We start from the raw sequence: 18,212 nt of genomic DNA, 5'->3' as shown, positions 1-18,212 counted from the left end.
GTATTTATCCCTCTGATGTATTTATAAAGAGCGATCACATCTCCCCTCAGCCTTCTTTTGGTTAGGCTAAAAAATCCGAGCTCTTTGAGTCTCCTTTCATAAGACAGGTTTTCCATTCCTTGTCTCTTTCATCAACAGAAGTTGACCAATAAAAGATCAACTGTAACAACGTGGCAGCCACCTCTCACGAGCTCCCCTTCTGGTCGGGTGTATTTGCAGTCTTTAAACAGTCCCAGGCCTGGCATTGGGTCGGGTCATACCTCCAGGGCTTCCTCCCTGGAGGCAATGGTTTTTGCCTCTCGGGAACCTTCTGACCCCAGCTGGGCCACTGAGTAGTTCAGATCCCCTTCTGGGAGGTTTATCATTATCTAATTGTGGGCCACTTCCCCAGTGGCCTATGGGGGGACCCAGGCCTGCCCTCTACTCCAGGTCCCAGCCCAGGGACCCTAAGAATAGTAGCCACGCACCATTGTGTACCTATACAAAAAAATACTTTCAGATCCCTGGGCCACTTCCCCTCAGCCCCAGTCTTCACCAATGCTTCACCCTGACCTCAGGGCAAAGGTACTTTCAGGCCCAGCAGCCAGCCAGGAGCTTGGTCTCGGTCCCCCAGTCCCTGCCAGCACTGAGCTGTCTGTGGTGCTGCAGTTTCCTTTGGCCAGCCAGGAGCACCATGTGTACTCCTCTGGCTCCAGCAAGGAACTGAGTATGGTCTGCACTGCAGCTCCTTTTAATATTGCCCTCCTGGGCCCTGATTAGCTGCCCTCTGCAGCCACTCTAGGCTGCTTAGAGGACTCCTTTACTGCTCCTTTCCTGGGACTGGTGTAGCAGGAGTCTGAGGCTTTCAGCAGAGAGCCTCTGGGCCTAATGCACCCCATAACACTCACCCACCTTGTCTCCTTAATATTATCTAATTACTTTCAGTTTGACCTCCCTGGACCAGCTTAAACAATTCCTCGCCCACTGGTGTTTACACTTTACAAGTATGAGTACAAACTATACAAAGTTAGCTTTTATCTTTTCTTTTAATCAGTCTCTCTAGACCTTAGTCATTTATTTACTGCCTGAATTCATTCCTGCTTCCTGGCATATTTAGTATCACGATACCTAGCACCAAATATAGTAGAAAAATCTTACACCCTTAGCTTGCCTTTATGTTAGTACAGTATGATGAGCTCCAAACACCACTAGACCATGCTACACCACATGCATTACAAGTTCAAATACATGTTGCCCACTTCTATCTCAGGCCAAGATAAAAAAAACCCAGAAATCTAAAGTTAGCCAGATTTTCAAAAGTTCTGAGCAGTGTCCAGCGATGTCAATAGAAGGTGCTGGACGCTCAGCACGTCTGAAAATCAGGTTCCTTAGTTAGATGCCTGAACATTGATTTAGGAGCCCGACCTTTGAAACTCTTGGCCATGCTGTTCTTCGTCTGAAAAGCAGAGGATGAACTCTTGTTTTAAGTGTAAAGTAGAGTCTGGTTTGAACTAGGCATCACTGCCACTAACTACCCCATAATAGGCATTTCTGTGGCTCCAAAGAGCACAGTATCTGAGCGCATCATAGACATTCATGGATTTAGGCTCTCAACCCCCCTGTGACATACGGAGGGAATGATACCCCCATTTTACAGATGAAGGTCTGATTGTCAGATGTGCTGAGCATCCCCAACTCAAGTCAATGGGATCTGCAGCTCCACAGAACATCAGGCCCCAACGACTGGTCCAATGGCACACAGCGAGTGCATGGCAAGACCTCAAACTGAACCCAGATCTCCTGAGCCCCATCCCACAAGCCCACCTTTGGCCAATTGGTAGTTGTCTAATGAGTATGTTAACTAAGACCAAATCTATTCCTGAGCCCTGGCTCACACCTTGAGACACCTCTCCCCATTCTATACTCAGCCATTCATCATCACTCTGTGTTACTCACATTGCTTGCACCCCCTTTTGACACTAGCTATATAACGACGTGGCCACGTTAGTGGAGAAGTGTGTCAGATACAACAATACGCTCCTCTGAGGAGTACAAGTGTTTTCAGATCCCAGCGCTCCCGCAGAGCAGACAAACAGTACCTTGAAGGGTCTGAAGAGCAGGTAGAGCTCCCGCGGTTTGATGTCCAGGGGAAGGCCGCTCACAAAGAGAGTTCGGACCTAGAAATCAACAAAGACAAACATGCAATTGAGATACGCATCCAAAATCTACTGCAGGCTTTGAAATTATCCAGACAATCCATACGAGGAACCTAATTAAAGCTTGCTTCAGGTGTAAACACAGATGCCTCCTACAGCCTGGTGGGAAAGGAGAGAGATGCACTAGTAAAGATTCTTTTGACCTTTTCCTGAAGAGTTTTAACACTAACACAGTTTGGAGGAGCTCTGAAATTTGGCAGGGGACTGTTCCTTGGGTCATGAAGGTGCCTTTTGCTGGCCTCGGGTGGCTGACAATGGCCATTGCCGGTCTGAGGTTCACACGGTATAGCTTGTTTTTGGCAGCACATGAAAATCCCTCAGCAGTATGAAGACTCCTGGCTGGCGACTCCATACTTAGGGCTGAGTTCTAAATTGGGCTTGAAATGGGTCATGAATTCCTGGTTTCCCCTAAAAGTAGATGGCCAATTGGCATTAAATTCCGCACCGGATTCGTTTTTATGGTCCTTTGATTGTCTATCCAGTTTGTTTGGTTCTTCTATCTAGATTTTAACGGGAACTCTTTGAGCAGCACAGCTACCGCTTTAAACACATTGTTTCTCCACACAGCACTTTGAAGAGAGGTGGGTCCCGAGTAGATCTTGTGCAACAGCTATTTAAAAAAACAGAATTTGGACTGATGGTCACTTTTAACTATTATTCATGCTAGGACTGAAAATGTATGTACTGTGCACCTAACCCTGACTGAGCACAGCTGGGCACACAGAAACTTGATTGACTGATTGGGGCCAGGCGCATGCAAAATCTTCTCCATCAGGAGCTACACTTTTCTTTCAGACTTTATCCTACAATGGAGAGGTTTTCATCTGCAGCTGCTGGGGGATAAAATCTTCTCCACCAGCAGCTGCACTTCTCTCCCACTCCCCTAGAGGTGCAGCCCCCTCCTATCCAACCCCTCTCCAATTCAAGCATTAAAAAAACCTAGAAAGTTAAAACACAAAAATCTGCACCCTTAACTCTGCCCATAGAGATGCCAGCCTTCGATCAGACCTCTTCACTGCCATTCTGTAACACCCCTTTGCCAGGCTACCATCTCCAAGCAGAACCAGCTACTACACCCACCACCCACAACTCTGTAATGTAATCTGGGACAGGGGTGTGCATGATGAATGGACAACGGGAGACAGAGTCATGGCTGCAGGGCGTCTGTGGTGGAGGGTATTTGTGGTCATGGTAAGATGTGTGCTTGTATTATTATGTTTATTATCTGTATTACAGTAGAGAGTCTGTACTGTTGGATGGCTTAAATTTCCATTTCCTTGCTTTTGTGTATTTCACAATTTGTGTATTTTGTGTATTTGCTGGGTGTGTAATCTCTCTAACCGGCTCACGATGGCATTTCCCGTGTATTCATCCCATCAGCACAGCCCAGGCATGGCCCCGTTTAGCATTCCACACACAGCGGGCAGCTGTTAGCCAGGACACAAACCTGGATCCTCCTCTTCCAAGGCAGCTGCTTGCCCCATCGCAGCGCTCACTGGCCACGGGGACGTACACCGTGCTGGGGACCAACGGCCATATTCCCAAAGGAATTGAGGCCCCTCAGAATGCAGACAGCTGCCGAGTGGGACTTTCAATGGCACCAAAGCAGATTAAGGCCCCTAACTCACGTGCTTTTGGAAACCCTACTACACTCACTGCTGCTGCCGCTGCTACTGATCCTGTTCCCTGCACAACTCTCAGTGCTGGGCAAGACCTCCTGGGCTACCCAAGCTGGGACTAGAAACCCACTTGCTCATATGGCAGACCCAAGTCTCAACCTTTTAACCACACTGCACTCAGCAAGAGTGGAAAGTGTTCTCGCAGGGAACGTGGAAGGGGGCTTGCCAAGCCCTAAGACTACACATGGGGTGTCTTCAAAGGCCCCGGTTCTCTTCGTCTGCTCCAGCAGCTTTCCCCTAAGGTGCACAGCCACACAGGGGTGAGGGCGGTATAAGAATCTCTATGGAATGGAATAAAACAGGGGTACACCCTGGCTGGGATCTGGCTCCACCTGGCCAGCTAAGAATGCCCCAGCATCTGGGAATTCTCAGTGGATGCGATGCTGGCATAGCTGGCTCCTGTGCCAACTTCCCCTGCCGGTACCCAGCATAGGAGTGGAGCGCCCCTATGTAACTCCAGTACAGTCCCTTGGGGGCCACAGCTGGCTGCCACAAGCGAAAACAGCCTTTAGGCTGCTATAATTTATGCCAGGACCCTGCACCAAGCAACTCTTGGCATAGAAGAGAGTCTGGGCTATAGAATAATTCCTGAATGTGAACTGGAGCACACAGACAACAACCCGTTCTGAAACGCTGTCATTCATAAGTAGGGCCCTACCTAATTCATGGTCTAGTTTGGTCAATTTCACGGTCATAGGATTTTAAAAATTGTTAATTTCATGATTTCAGCTATTTAAATCTGAAATGTCAGGGTGTTGTAACTGTAGGGGTCCTGACCCAAAAAGCAGTTATGGGGAGGTTGTGGTACTGCTACCCTTACTTCTGTGCTGCTGCTGCTGGCAGCGGCGCTGCCTTCAGAGCTGGGCAGCTGGAGAGTGGCGGCTGCTGGCCGAGAGTCCAGCTCTGAAGGCAGAGCCACTGCCAGCAGCAGCACAGAAGGAAGTATAGCATGGTATGGTATTGCCACCCTTACTTCTGCACCTCTACCTGCAGACCTGGGCCCTCAGTCAGTAGCTGCCACTCTCCGGCCGCCCAGCTCTGAAGGCAGCAGTGTAGAAGTAAGTGTGGCATGGTATGGTATTGCCAGTCTTACTTCTGTGCTGCTGCTGACAGGGTGCTGCCTTCAGAGCTGGGCATCTGGCCAACAGCCACCGCTCTTGGGCCGCCCAGCTGTGAAGGCAGCGCAGAAGTAGCGGTGGCAATACCGTGACCCCCCCTCCCCCGCAACTCCCTTTTGGGTCAGGACCCCCAATTTGAGAAACACTGGTCTCCCCCGTGAAATCTGTATAGTATACGATGAAAGCACACAAAAAATCAGATTTCATGGGGGGAGACCAGATTTCATGGTCTGTGATGCGTTTTTCATGGCCGTGAATTTGGTAGGACCCTATTCATAAGCTAGTTGCACCGTAGCTACTGTGATTCATTCGTTGAAAACTCTGTACTGCTAAAAATCATCTTCTGCAGAGGTGCTACTCTACAGAGTGCAGACTTCCATTTCAGGATAGATTCTTCCCACACCGCCTGCAAAACAAGATGTACCGGAGAATCTACAAGAACCACTGTTTTGAAAACAATGTCCGCTGGCTCTTTGAAGATTAGCCCCCGAACAAGTTAATTTTAGTTCGCGTCCACACAGGGGAGATACAGCGCAGCACTTTGGTGCGCGCTGCTATTCACATCTCCAGAGTCCAAACTGCGGGGCAGTGTAGACATGCCCTGAGAAAGGCAAACCAAAACCACTTTGTGCTCCAAGAATGTGGAAGGGATCACGGTCAGTTTCAATGTTTTGAATGTGACTGGTTTTAAAACCCCACTTCTCTGATAGAGCAGGACCCTGTAAATTGCACGTCCTGATTTACTACAATCTCCTTTTAAAAACATTGCCAGGATTTTTCTGCACCGCTGTTTATGTTTAGAAGGGTCTTTGGGGTGGGCCTGAGAGTAGGGACACATCCTTAGCCAGGGTGCCCCATCGTAAAGATGAGGACAGCTCGAATGAATCTTGCTTCCAGAGTTCAGTATTCATTAGGAAATTAGAACCTACCCAATGAACCCATCGGAAGTCTTCAGCTCCCATCGACACAGCAAGTCGGACTGTGTTGGTAGATCATATTACTCTGAAATAATGCCCTGACAGTGTTCTGCTAGATCACTTCTGTAGACAGGATCACACCATGTTATAACCTCATAACCATCCTGTAGAGATTAGGTGCCCGTGGTCTCCCTGGCAGTGAAATTGAGTAAATAAGCCCTGAAAGCCCACTTTTTGTTCACACAATGGTATGTGATAATAGCCAAATCCTCTTCTTAGCCTGACTGACAGTTAGGGTATGTCTACACTTAAACCGCTGCAGCTGCACGCTGTAGCACTTCAGTCTAGGTTCTCCCATCGGCAGAGGTAATGCACCGCCCCGAAAGGATGGAAGAATTCCTCCATCACCCTAGCACTGTCTACACTGGGAGTCGGGTTGGCATAGCTACAGCCCTCAGGGGTGTAGTACTTATGCAGATGTAAGTTCCCAGTGTAGACCAGCCATTGGCAAACGTGGTACAGTCCTTGTCCTTAATTCAAGGTACACCCTGACATTTAATCATGGAGAGATGCATTTTCAGCCACGCGTTTCTTTCCTCTCTGGGTGGGGAATCTCATTATAAGCTGCTCCCTTGCTTAGGAGTCACTCGCATCTTCCTTGAAATCATATTTCAAATGTCTGCGTGAAACACTCCTCTCTGAGGCTAGTTTGAAAGACATGAATCCTTGTTCAGAACACCCACGCTTCCCCAACCCTGAATTCGCTCACTCCCCCTGCAGCGCTCCACAGAGATTTGCTATCAGTGCCTTTCCTCCAGGCCAGGGACACTCGAATAAACACTCAAAGGATCGAAAAGCCAAGAGGGACAGTCAGAAGAGGGGGAATTGCACTTGAGATGCCCACCTTTTAAAGGGGAACCTTTGGTCTTTACATTCTGCTGGTCAAACAGGACAGGGCTATACTACAGCAGACTTCCCCGCCCGTCAGGGACCACGTAGGCCACTGGCTCGGGGACAGATTGGGGCTTCTATTCTTAGGTCTCCCAGCTCAGCAATAATGTAGTCAATGGGCCAGATCCCCAGCTGATGTAAATCAGTTGTAGCTCCACTGGAGCCAATAGGTCAAATCCACAAACTATGTCAATCAGCCGGAGCTCCACTAGGCTGATTTACTCCAGCGGAGGGTCTGGCCCACGAGTCACAAGTCCATATACCAATCTGTGGGCTGTTACAATGTTGCTCCCAAGAGATCTTTCAGCCCTCACTCCTCCTTGCCCATAGACCACGGCCCAAGCATCTGCCTAGAGACACACGTCTGCATTACCACTCAGCCCCCGGCATGTCAAGGTGGAAGCTGGAACAGGAATGTGACAAACTCGCCCAGATGTTTGCCAGCACTTAAAATAGCCCAGTGTTTACATTTCCACAGGGAGGCTGGCAGCCTTACAGAGAATAGTTTGAAGAGAGAGCCGGTGAGACTGGGTGGGGAGACTCCCCCAGAGGCCACGCTGCTGGGACTGGGGAGGAGTGTCAGAGGGTGACCGGCCTGGTGTAGGCTGGTCCTTGAAACGCACATGCACGCCACCGGTCTGTTGTCAGTTTCACCGGCTGCCCTGGGCAGAGGCTCCTTCATGCAGCAAGTCTGCAGGGGTCACAGACACAGGGGACCAAATGCACGTAACCAACAAGGATCCCTGGACATGCCCTGGAACAGGGAAGTTTCCAGTTTTCAGGGACACATGGCTGGTCTGCACAAGAGGACGATTGGCGCTCATCTCAGCTGGGTGACCCAGGGCAGCTTGCCAAAGAAAGGTCTATCCAGCCTGAAATGTACTGCAAAAGTTTTTAGATCACTGTGTTATTGCTCGATGAAGGGGAGTTTCAGCACTGAGCCAAGCTGACCTCAACACAAGGAAACCGCGGCTCTCTCTGCAAGCGTATTCTGTGTGGAAACAAGATTCAGGCTTCTCCATTCATGTGCAGGCCAAATATCAGCAAACTCAGCCCCAAGTAAAAATCTTACTCCACCCCACATGTGAATGCGAGGTGGACTGTCTGAGCAGTATCAGATCGATAAATTGAAGAGGGAACAGGAAATTATGAAGGAACACACAAGTTATCTAACCAAGACATGTGGCTTTTTAATCAATTTCCAACCAGGGGAATAGGTAAGCATGTTCTGTTCTCTGCTACTGCCAGATATGAAAGGGCACAGCGGTGCCCATTCCTCATCGGCTTATCCAGCAATTTAGCTCCAGACCACTGTGAAATTGATTGGCCTCTCCCAGGCTTGTCCACCCAGTAAACACCCAATCCCGGTTAGTATTTCCTTGATGACTGAAACTCAGGGGTAAGGAACTGAAACCATCCCAGCCTCTCAAGCCTGTGTGTCTGGCACAAATGTCAGTGTACCCTGACAGACAACGTGAAAGCCAGACAGGTAGAGAGGCTAGGGAGGGATCTCTTTCTCTCTGAGCACTGTGCCATATTTAATGTGTTTATCCTCACACCCCCGTCAGGTAGGGCAGACCTGTTATCCCTATGGCACAGATGGGATCTGAGGCACAGAGAGACGAAGGCCCGGATCCACAAAAGCGCCTAACTGTCACGGATTTCAGCGGAAGTCAGGCGCCTACAGACCTTAGCAGAGGTAGGCCAAGGAGACACAGGGAGTCAGCAGGGAGTGAAGGCTGCCTAGGGTGGAGGAGGGGAATGTCTGCTTTTAGCGAAACGCTCAGTCAGTCCAGCCCCCGGCTAAGCTCGTGTGCTCAGATGCCCATAAAACTGCCAAGTCAGGAAAATTTCTCTTCTTTACATTTGCTTCTTCCCATGCAGATAACCGATATCTATCAAAATCTCTGGCTAGTTCTGGAGTGTGAGCATTCCTGGTTTGTGTGACAAATAACCGCTGGCTGAACTACAGGCAGACAGCTATTAAACGGTGACGGGTATCCTAGTCTGGCTACACAACACCATACAGCTCTTGTGTCAACGGTGGGGATAACGCTGGGGGTGGCTCATTTGCTATCTGTCGGCTATGACACAGTGAGACATGACAGTGCACAATCCTGCTCTATTAGCCCATCGAGGAAAGACCTGAGAGCCCAGAGCAAGTCCACGGGCTGTGGGGAAACCTGGAAGAGACAAGCCAGGCACCGGCCAGACGAGCGTGGCAGCTGCCCTCTGTGCCAACATAACAGACAGACCCAGGGAATCTTTCTGCCTCTGCTTTACGGCATTCTCCACTTTATAGTCAGTTAATGGGCTTTTATCGGAGTCATAAAACTGCTTTAATCGGGAAGCTTCATAAAAGCGCACACACAAGGTGCCAGCAGCAAAATGAGGTCTTTTCTTCTCTCTCTCTCTCTCTCTATATATATATATATTGCTTTTGGGGATGATTCGCAAAACCAGTTGCCGACGTTTCTGTTTAGATACCTAAATAACGTGGCCTCACTTTTCAAAGCGCTGAGCTCCCAGCGGCTCCAATGGGGTAAAATACAGGTTTCTGGCCCACGAATTGTTCTTGTGGCTCTTGTCGGAACCCTCTCCAAGTTTTCACCATCTGTGTCAGAGGACAGACACCAGAGCTGGACCCGGACTCCAGTAATGGTCTAACCGACCGCTGTATGCTATGTAATGCCACCTCATTTCTTCTGCTTTTCTGTCAGTCATCTCCCTTCCAGCCATACTGAGCTCCCACTGAAGCCAATGGGAACTGCTGGTTGCTCAGTTCTTTTCACAATCGGACCACTGACTTCCAAGTTAGGCTCTTATTTTTTAACCTCTCGGCCTCCAGTTGCACAGTTTGAGCCAGGAAATGCCCAAGTTAAGGTTGCCCACGCTGCTTCACACCCAAGACACTGACTTTGGGCTTGTCCACACGGAGACTTGGTGCACGGCAAGCCCAGGTGTGCATCTTCAGCACCTCCAGCCTGCCACGCACGCCCTGTCCGCGTGGAGCCTGCTGCCACGTCCTCACAGTTCCCTGGCGTGCACAGACCTACTGCTGCTTGGAATGCGAGTACCGCCATGTGCACCACCGCACTGTTAGTACGCGCTAGCAGGGTCCACCCGGACGCTTAGTGCGTAGCAGGCAGTTTACCACACCCCAAGTCTCCATGCAGACTCTCCCAGACAGTGCGCCAGCAGCGGGAAAGAGCAGGGCATGGCCACGGGTGACCAGTAGCAGTCATGAGGAAGGGGGACGCCCTACCTTATTCATGACAGAAACTAGCCGGCATGACGGAGTGAGCAGTGAGCATTACAGTGCATGGGGAATGAGCAGGGTGGGGAGAAGCAAGGGGGGAAGGGCAGGGTTAAGCTGATCTTGGCTTTTACGGTATCCAACTGATTGCTTTATGAGTCCAAGCCGTCACCCTGAAATACCCCTAGGAGCAACCACAGGTTCTGAAGCCTTGGCTGTGTGCAGAATGGAAACATCACATCTAGTGTGGACAAGCCATGGGGGGAATCCTGCCCCCTCGGAAGCCAATGGGAGCTTTGCCAGCAATATCACTGGGGTCCAGATCCCATCCAGGATGCCCAGGGCCAATGTTGGATTTTGGAGGGACGTCTTCAGGTGACAAGGTGGAGCCACCTACTGCACTTCACCTATGATCTCAGCCAGGTCCGGGGTGAACACCCAGGTCCCCACTCGCCCACTGCAGCACTTCCTGCGGGGCCTTGAGCAGATTTGTTGTCTTGTGAAATTATCTCCAGTGCGGTGGGGAAGCATCCATACCCTGGAACCTATCACTGAGGGAAACTTATTCCTTGCACAGACAGGCCTCGCCGGATTCCTTGTTTAATCACTCCTACCTCTGCGACCCCAAAATGAAGTCATCAGGAACTAAGACTGAGTCCTTTGTCCCCTGACATTACTGCTGCTCAGGAATGCTGGCTTCACCTCACGCCCTATGAGTCCTCATTGGCAAGGCTGGACCCGCATGCTCCTCCGTCCTTTGATGTAGAATGGTTTCAACTTGCAGCACACAAACAAGAGAGACTCCAGTTAATATTAGACCCAGATCTTCCCCGCAATCAGCAGCCAGAGTTACTGACCCCCGACGATCCCTTCCCCTTTTAATTACAATTGTACTGCCAGCCAGAGCCCACAGCGCTTCCCCCGTCCTTCGGCTCTGTAATATGTAAGCTAGCTCTGTCATTAATAACCTAACTCGGGGACGTCGGCTCCGCTCAGAGATTTCTCCTGATGCTTTATAACAAGGTCATTTAGGCCTAAACCCCCCAGCCCAAGGTACTGATGCTACAATTTGTCTCACGCTGTGCATTGCACGGGTTACAGAATAACCGATACAGAGCCTAGCAACGGGATAAGAACGGCCATACTGGGTCAGACCAGAGGTCCGTCTAGCCCAGTGTCCTGTCTTTCAACAGCGGCCAATGCCAGGTGCCCCAGAGGGAATGAACAGAACAGGTAAATCATCAAGTGATACATCCCCCGTCGCCCATTCCCAGCTTCTGGCAAACAGAGACTAGAGACACCATCCCTGCCCATCCTGGCTAATAGCCATTGATGGACCTTTCCTCCAAGAACTTATCTAGTTCCTTTTTGAACCCTGTTATAGTCTTGGCCTTCACAACATCCTCTGGCAAAGAATTCCACAAGTTGACGGTGCGTTGTGTGAAAAAAATACTTCCTTTTGTTTGTTTTAAACCTGCTGCCTATTAATTTCATTTGGTGGCCTCTAGTTCTTGTGTTACGAGAAGGAGTAAATAACTCTTCCTTATTTACTATCTCCACACGAGTCATGATTTTATAGACCTCCATCATATCCCCCCTCAGTCGTCTCCTTTCCAAGCTGAACAGTCCCACTCTTATTAATCTCCCTCATAGATGCCACAAACACGGGACACCTAGCCTCTTCGGGAATCATCACTGGGCCAGAGGTGTGTAGCCACTCGGCACCTCCCCTATCTCTGGCCTTTCGTACCTGAAGCAGGCTAGGGCAGCCTTTGCCAGGGAAGCCCCTGATACCGAGGGAATTCCTTGGCAGACAGATTCAGCTGGTTTAGGGCCCCTTTCTGCCAGTGTAAAGGGGCCTTATGCGGAGCGTGAGCTGGGCCATTCTCAGTGTGGGAGTGACGGCGATGGAGCCATGGCTTGGAGCCCCAGCACCGCAGCAGGACAGAGAATCGAGGCTTTCCTGACTGGTGTGGGCTACGCTCCTGCCTCGGACGTTAAGGCCAGATTCTGCCACCCTCCCTCACTGTGAGCAGCACCTTTCTCTGATGGGGGGGAAGAACTGGGCCCTTCCTAGGCCTTTCCTCTGGATCCAGCCCCAGCTCCATGGGTACGCGCACTGGGGTCGAGAGCAGCCCGACCAGCATGCCCAGGGCTGGATGACAGCAGCAGGTGCAGCCTGGGAGGTGGATGTTAGTCTGATCACTGGCAGCTCCCAAGAGGGGAGAAGCGTGGTTCTAGACACCAGGCCGCTGGCTTTTTCACTACAGCTACCAACTCCGCTGGCTATTGATACAAGCATCCACGTAACCTCATCACCTAACTCTGCTACTTCTCTTCCAAAGAGACCCCTGCTTTGTGTCCTCTTTGCAGCGGGAGCCGGAGAGCGGGGATGCCATCCCGGGGCAGGGCTGGGCTGGCCCATGCCCACACAGAAAGGATTTGGGCAAGGAATGCAGCAGCTTTGGGCAGCCGTACAGGAACCGTTCGAGTGAGCGTTGGCAGCTCCTTTAAGAAGGAAGAGTTCCAAAGTAGAGTGTGTGGGTTGAGAGTCGGCAATAACATTCATTTGAATTTTATCTTTGTTGCAAGCTTATTTTCATTTCTTATTCCTTCCTTTCCGGATAACTACCCAGCGTATTGGGACAGAAGATTAATGGCTTCAATAAAATGCAACAAGACGTTCAGTTTGTTCCAGGAAATCAAGAAAAACAAAACTAACCATTTCTGGCCCTCTAGCCTGACATCACTTACACAAGCGTTCAGTCGTTCCAGAATAATTGGGGAGGCCTCATTAGACAGCGTCATCATTATTGGGCAGTTGAGATTTTCAGTTAAAGCAGAGTTTAAAACCCTTTATTGTTATTCCCCTGTTTATCAAACGAATTTGCACCACTTAGGGTCAGGGTACAGATTTCGTTCCCTTTGAAGTTGCAAGCAAGTGCAGTCTGTGTTTAGGAGTCTGAAGGAGTTGAAATGACTCCTTTCGGGAATATTACACCTTGTGTCGGATGTCCCTTTCTATCCTGCTATCTACAAATGGTTTTAACACTTGAAACTTGATGTGGCTGTAGCCGTAAATAAAGTGCACACAGAGGCTGCGTAAAAACACCGAATGCAGCACAGCAAGGCCCAAACATTTAAAATCAGGCGTCAGGCCCTAAAATCATGAGATTGTTAAGCCAATCATGAGATTTTAAAAAATAACAAATGTTTCTTTGTAGCTGCTTTCTGGCTTCTGAGTGTTTAGGAAGCAGGACCTGAGTTGTGTTTTCAAGCTTTTCTCACGGGGCCTGGCAGAAATTTTTCTCTGAAATGAAAGTTGAGATTCTCTGGGGTTTGAGAGATGCACCCAAAATCACAAGACTTGCAATAAAATCACACAGCAAGGCTATTCGCCTTCTTGTCAATACCAGTCTATTCATGCCAAGGAAGCAAATAGATACAAAATTGTCTAGCAACTGTTGACGTCTCCAATTAAACAAATTGTCCCATGACCTCCAGGAGCCAATGAGGGCTTTTCTCCCCTGCTGCTGGGCCCTGCCTGGGAGCTGAGTGGCAGTGGGGAGGAGAGGGCAGCTGTGCCAGCAGGGAGATAGCAGGCAGGGCGAAAGACCCCTGGGAAGCTCCTTTTCCTTGTCCGTGGGGATGGTGGCCAGATGCCCCAGCTTCTGTGTTCGCAACTTATCCCCAGCAACACCAACCCCATGTGCGCAAAGTCAGGCCTCCCAGCGCCAGGGGATTTTAGGAAACAGTCAGGGAAGTTCTGGGGTTTTTGCCATCTGGTGCTGGAGCCTCAGTTTTCCTGCTTTGATCCATCACCAGGAGGGCCAGAAACTTACTATTTTTAAATGGAAGCTAAGAATCTAATGTACTCACATGACTCCAGGAGCTGGGGCTTTATGAATATGCCCCCTGGCACAAGACTAGTGAGAAGATGCCAAGTTGCCAGCACTTCTTCCCCCAGGCTCTGCAGCATGAAGAGCGGGCCGGGGAAGCAGCAGTGTCTGCTTGGGGCAATGGAAAACTGCAGCCCAAAGCCACATGTTCAGGTTCCCCAGAGTGCCCTCTGGTGACTGTCAGACAGTACGGCACCAGCAACTGCTGCTTGGCCTGAAAGCTGGAGCTGCGAGATCACGAGCAGCATTTTAAAACACTGCAAAATCCATGAGATGTGAGAAACGGGCAGCAACTGGGCACCCCAGGCCCAAATTCCTCTGTGCTCTGTAAACGAGGGATCCAGGCTATCTTGGCCTGTCACGGATCAGGGCCTGTAGCAGAGCCAGTCCCTGGACAGCCCAACAAGCTCGGCTGGCCTTAGCAGGTGGCCTGATTAGCTGCAACGCCTGACCGGTGGGAAGAGTCAGCAAACTGGCTCTTAAACCCAGCAACGGCAGCAGCAGCAGTTCGGTGGCTGCTCAAAGCATTTGCCCGTGGCTGCGATTGCTCCTGCTCCTGCCTTGGACGCAGCCTGCCTCACTCTGACCCTCTGGCCGCTGGCCTCTGCCCCAATGCCTGGCTACTGACTCCTGCTCCGACCACTAGGCACGGCTGCCCACGTCCCGCTCTCTGGCACACGCAAAGGGCAATGCCAAAGCCTGCCGGCTCTCGGGCAGCACGGCCTCTGTTACCGCAGAAGGATGTCCATATGGGAACGTGGTCCTGGCATCTGGCTGCTAAACAGGGAGTTCCTGGGCCAGATTTTCAGAAGGGCCCGGCCCCCACATTCTGCCAACTGCCCCAAAAGCTCAGCCGGCACCTACCTAGAGCGGCTGGTTGTCAGCAGTGTGGGCACCCGGGGTCTCTGACTGAGCACAAAGGGGGATTCCCCCTCCCACACCGCTGAGTGCCCTAGTTGCTGATAAGCTCTGTCGACACTCTGGCCTGGCCTGCCTGCAGCAAGTCCAGACAAACAAGACATAGGTGGCTGCGGAGATCTGTACAGAAGTTCATCAGGGGACATCTGGACAGAGCCGCAGGAAAGATGGCTAGCTCGCAGAGAGGCTGGCCTGCTGCGATCTCATCTAGAATCTCACTGGCCTGGGGCCAGAAATGGAGTGCGAGATGTCAAAATCGCCATAAAAGGAGAAAGAGCCAATCCCAGTGCGTCTCTGTCAGCATTTATGTGGGATGTTCGTCTGCAAGGGTCAGATACGTGGCTCCGGAGCAGTTTAACCTGGCTTTCATTCCCTTGCCACGAGAGGCAATGCTCTGCCATGGCTTCATCTGCATTGATACCCGTCCGACCCCCAGTGCTGAACGCACGCTCACGTTTGTGTCCCAAGCAGGAGCTTTAATGACCCGTATATAGGTCGGAATGAGCAGTCTGCATGCAGGCTCTGGGACTGAAAAGCAGACGGTCTGGTTCAGGGCAAAGCTATCTCAGCCATAGCAAACTGGTGTCTGTCGCGGAGGGAATTCGGATTCAGTGCGCCCGGGCCCCGCCCAGGGAGGCTGTTCACCCAGGACTAATGGGCAGCAGCCCTCTCCAGATGTTCCTCTTGAAGGAGGAAGGATAATCTGCACAAAGGGGCGTGTGGGAGGGCTGCTTCCGTGTCTGAGCATACCCATCTGGCTCCATGCCCTGCCCACCGTGTTTCGCCAGGGGCTGGAGGAGAGAGATCTTTACCGAGTGTGCTGAGAGGCCAGGGATACATGCTTGGGCTGTACAGTGAGCGAGCCAGCAGCCTGGAGTTTGCATGCCAGGACCCCAGTGCCACCCCTTAACCAGGGTCCTCCTGAACCCCAGCCCTCTTTCTCCACGTCCACTCCTCACACTACGCACTGGGTGAAGGGTCACAGCACCTGGGCAACATTCGGACCCGCCAGCTGAATGGAATCAAACAATCCAGCAGGCATTTGAAATGCCGGGTGCATTCCAGTGACCTGGCCAAGGCTGGGCTGCCTGGGAGAATTCCTGGAGCCCCAGTCGTGGCCCATCCTGGGATCCGCAGTGTCGGGAAGCGGATGGGGGTTGAGAACATGCCGCTCCCTTTGGCCGCTATTAGAAATCGGAGTTGGACAGTTGTTAAAAGGTAAATTTACAAAAGAAAAACCAATTTTTTTTCATCCAAAATATTTAAAAAGCAGCATATCATGTACAAGAACTGTGACACCTCCCCCCCCCCCGCTTCCTAATTGGCCCTGAATTCTTTCATTCCTCATCTACCGAGGAGATAGGCCAGCTTCTTCCTGTTTGATAGATCACTATTTCTCATTTATTTATTTTTTAAATCAATTAATAGTACAAACCAGCACTTATTCACTCATCCTGGGTGCTTTGCTTTAGTGATTTCGACTTCTTTGCAATGATGTAAAGTGACTACAATGTCTTCGATCACGCCAGAGTTTTCTTTTAAAATCACATTTACCCATGAGCCCCTTGCTGTAAAGCCGGGATTGCCAACCCCAGACACTCAAAAATCCCGAGTCTGCCCTCAAAAAATTAGGGGATTGGCTAAAATATCAAAGATGTTTTAAAAAAAAATAATACATTTGGGTTCTTTTTCTTTTCTCTCTGGTGCCTGAATGTTTAGGTCAGGCTCGGGTCAGATTTTCAAGCTTTTCTCTGCATCCACAAGGGCTAGAAACTTACTTTCACATAATCCCAGGACTCCGGGAGACAGGACTTCAGGAAAATCACCACATATCGTGAGACGTACAAATGGGCAACACTGAAAACAATATGAGAAAATACAGCTGGGACCTGACACCCCAAAATGACATTCTGCTCACTCTTTCTCCTCTCCAGTCTTACACCCTTCAGCTCCTGCTACTTAAAAACACAATGGACGGTTAGCGCTCTAGGGCCAGACTCTACCAGCCCTACTCATGCGGAGTAGAACCTCACTCTGTTATTCATGGAGTACCCGTAGCAGAATCAGGTCCATAGCCGAGGGAGTGGCATACAAAAATAACCAAAATTCCCCCAGACAATCCAACTGCTCTCCAACTCTCATTGGTTAAAATCTGATGCTTGGTTCTCTCCCGCAGTTGTGGGACTGGAGAAAACAGAATGGGTTTTCACTGAAAAACGATCAAGATCAAATATTAAGACTCTATCATCCTAAGAAAGAATCCCAAAGAAATCCTGAAATTCAGATCCTCTGCAGCTCAACATAGATTTTATAATTTTGACCTACAATTTGTTAGAGAGAAACGTTCTGAGAAGTCCTCTAAAATTAGACCTCAGAAAGCCATGGCATCTCTTTAATAATGCCTTGTTTTCTTTGAGAGTTCAAATTCAGGTCAGCCAAGCTTTAAACTATAAAATTATATTGCAGTGTTAGTCAAGGAGGGGAGATGGGGGAGTGCCGGTTAAGAGTGATCTTTAAAGGATCTCTTATCTTGGTGTCTATACCAAAAAGAACCTCTCTTCTGAGCCCATCAGATCATCAGCATTTGGGGCAGGAGGGGACAGGTATTTCTATGACCTAATTTAATCAAAGCTTGACATTTCCCTTCTGCAGACGCCCCCACAGCCTGTGCACACAGACATGAAGGTTAGATTTTGGGCTTGTCTGGCTTTGCTCAGGTTTCCACGGTGCAGAAGATTAGGAGAGTTTAACAGAACCTGCAGACACTGCTACCCCCATCTAATCCTCTCCATCAAGAAGCTACAAGAGGAAGAGCTCCTAGGGTGACCAGATGTCCCGATTTTATAGGGACAGCCCTGATATTTGGGGCTTTTTTTTATATGGGCTCCTATTACCTCCCACCCCCTGTCCCGATTTTTCACACTTGGTATCTGGTCACCCTAAGAGCCCCAGAGGAGCAGCGCTGGAAGTGAGACAACAGCTGTCAGTGAACTGTATCTCACTCACGCCGCTGCATGCATCTGGGCCATTCATAGGGTTACCATACTTAAGGTTTTAAAAAAGAGGACACTCCACGGGGTCCTGGTCCCGCCCCTTCCCCGCCCCAACTCCGCCCCTTTCCCAAGTCCCCGCCCCAACTCCGCCCCTTTCCCAAAGTCCCCGCCCCAACTCCGCCCCCTCCCCTGAGCGCCCAGCATTCCCCCTCCTCCCTCCCAGCCACATGAAACAGCTGCCCAAGCACTACCGGCTTCACGGTTTGCCGGGCAGCCCCCAGACCTC

At 50.4% G+C, this 18,212-nt stretch overlaps 1 protein-coding gene across 2 annotated transcripts in view; it reads right to left on the bottom strand.

The window, feature by feature from the left end:
- The window catches only part of RBPMS (RNA binding protein, mRNA processing factor), a 120,888-nt gene that overhangs the window by 85,386 nt on the left and 17,290 nt on the right, over positions 1 to 18,212 (bottom strand). For both annotated transcript variants that reach the window (XM_024205153.1, XM_024205152.1), the window contains exon 2: positions 2,079 to 2,156. In XM_024205153.1, the coding sequence (XP_024060921.1) occupies positions 2,079 to 2,156 (78 nt within the window). The remainder of the gene's footprint in view (positions 1 to 2,078; positions 2,157 to 18,212) is intronic.

This window comes from Terrapene carolina, unplaced genomic scaffold (assembly GCF_002925995.2).
Source record: "Terrapene carolina triunguis isolate 2854851 unplaced genomic scaffold, T_m_triunguis-2.0 Scaffold136, whole genome shotgun sequence".
Lineage (NCBI taxonomy): Eukaryota > Metazoa > Chordata > Testudines > Emydidae > Terrapene > Terrapene triunguis.
Note: the sequence above shows the minus strand (reverse complement) of the source record. Positions and strands in the feature narration are given on the sequence as shown.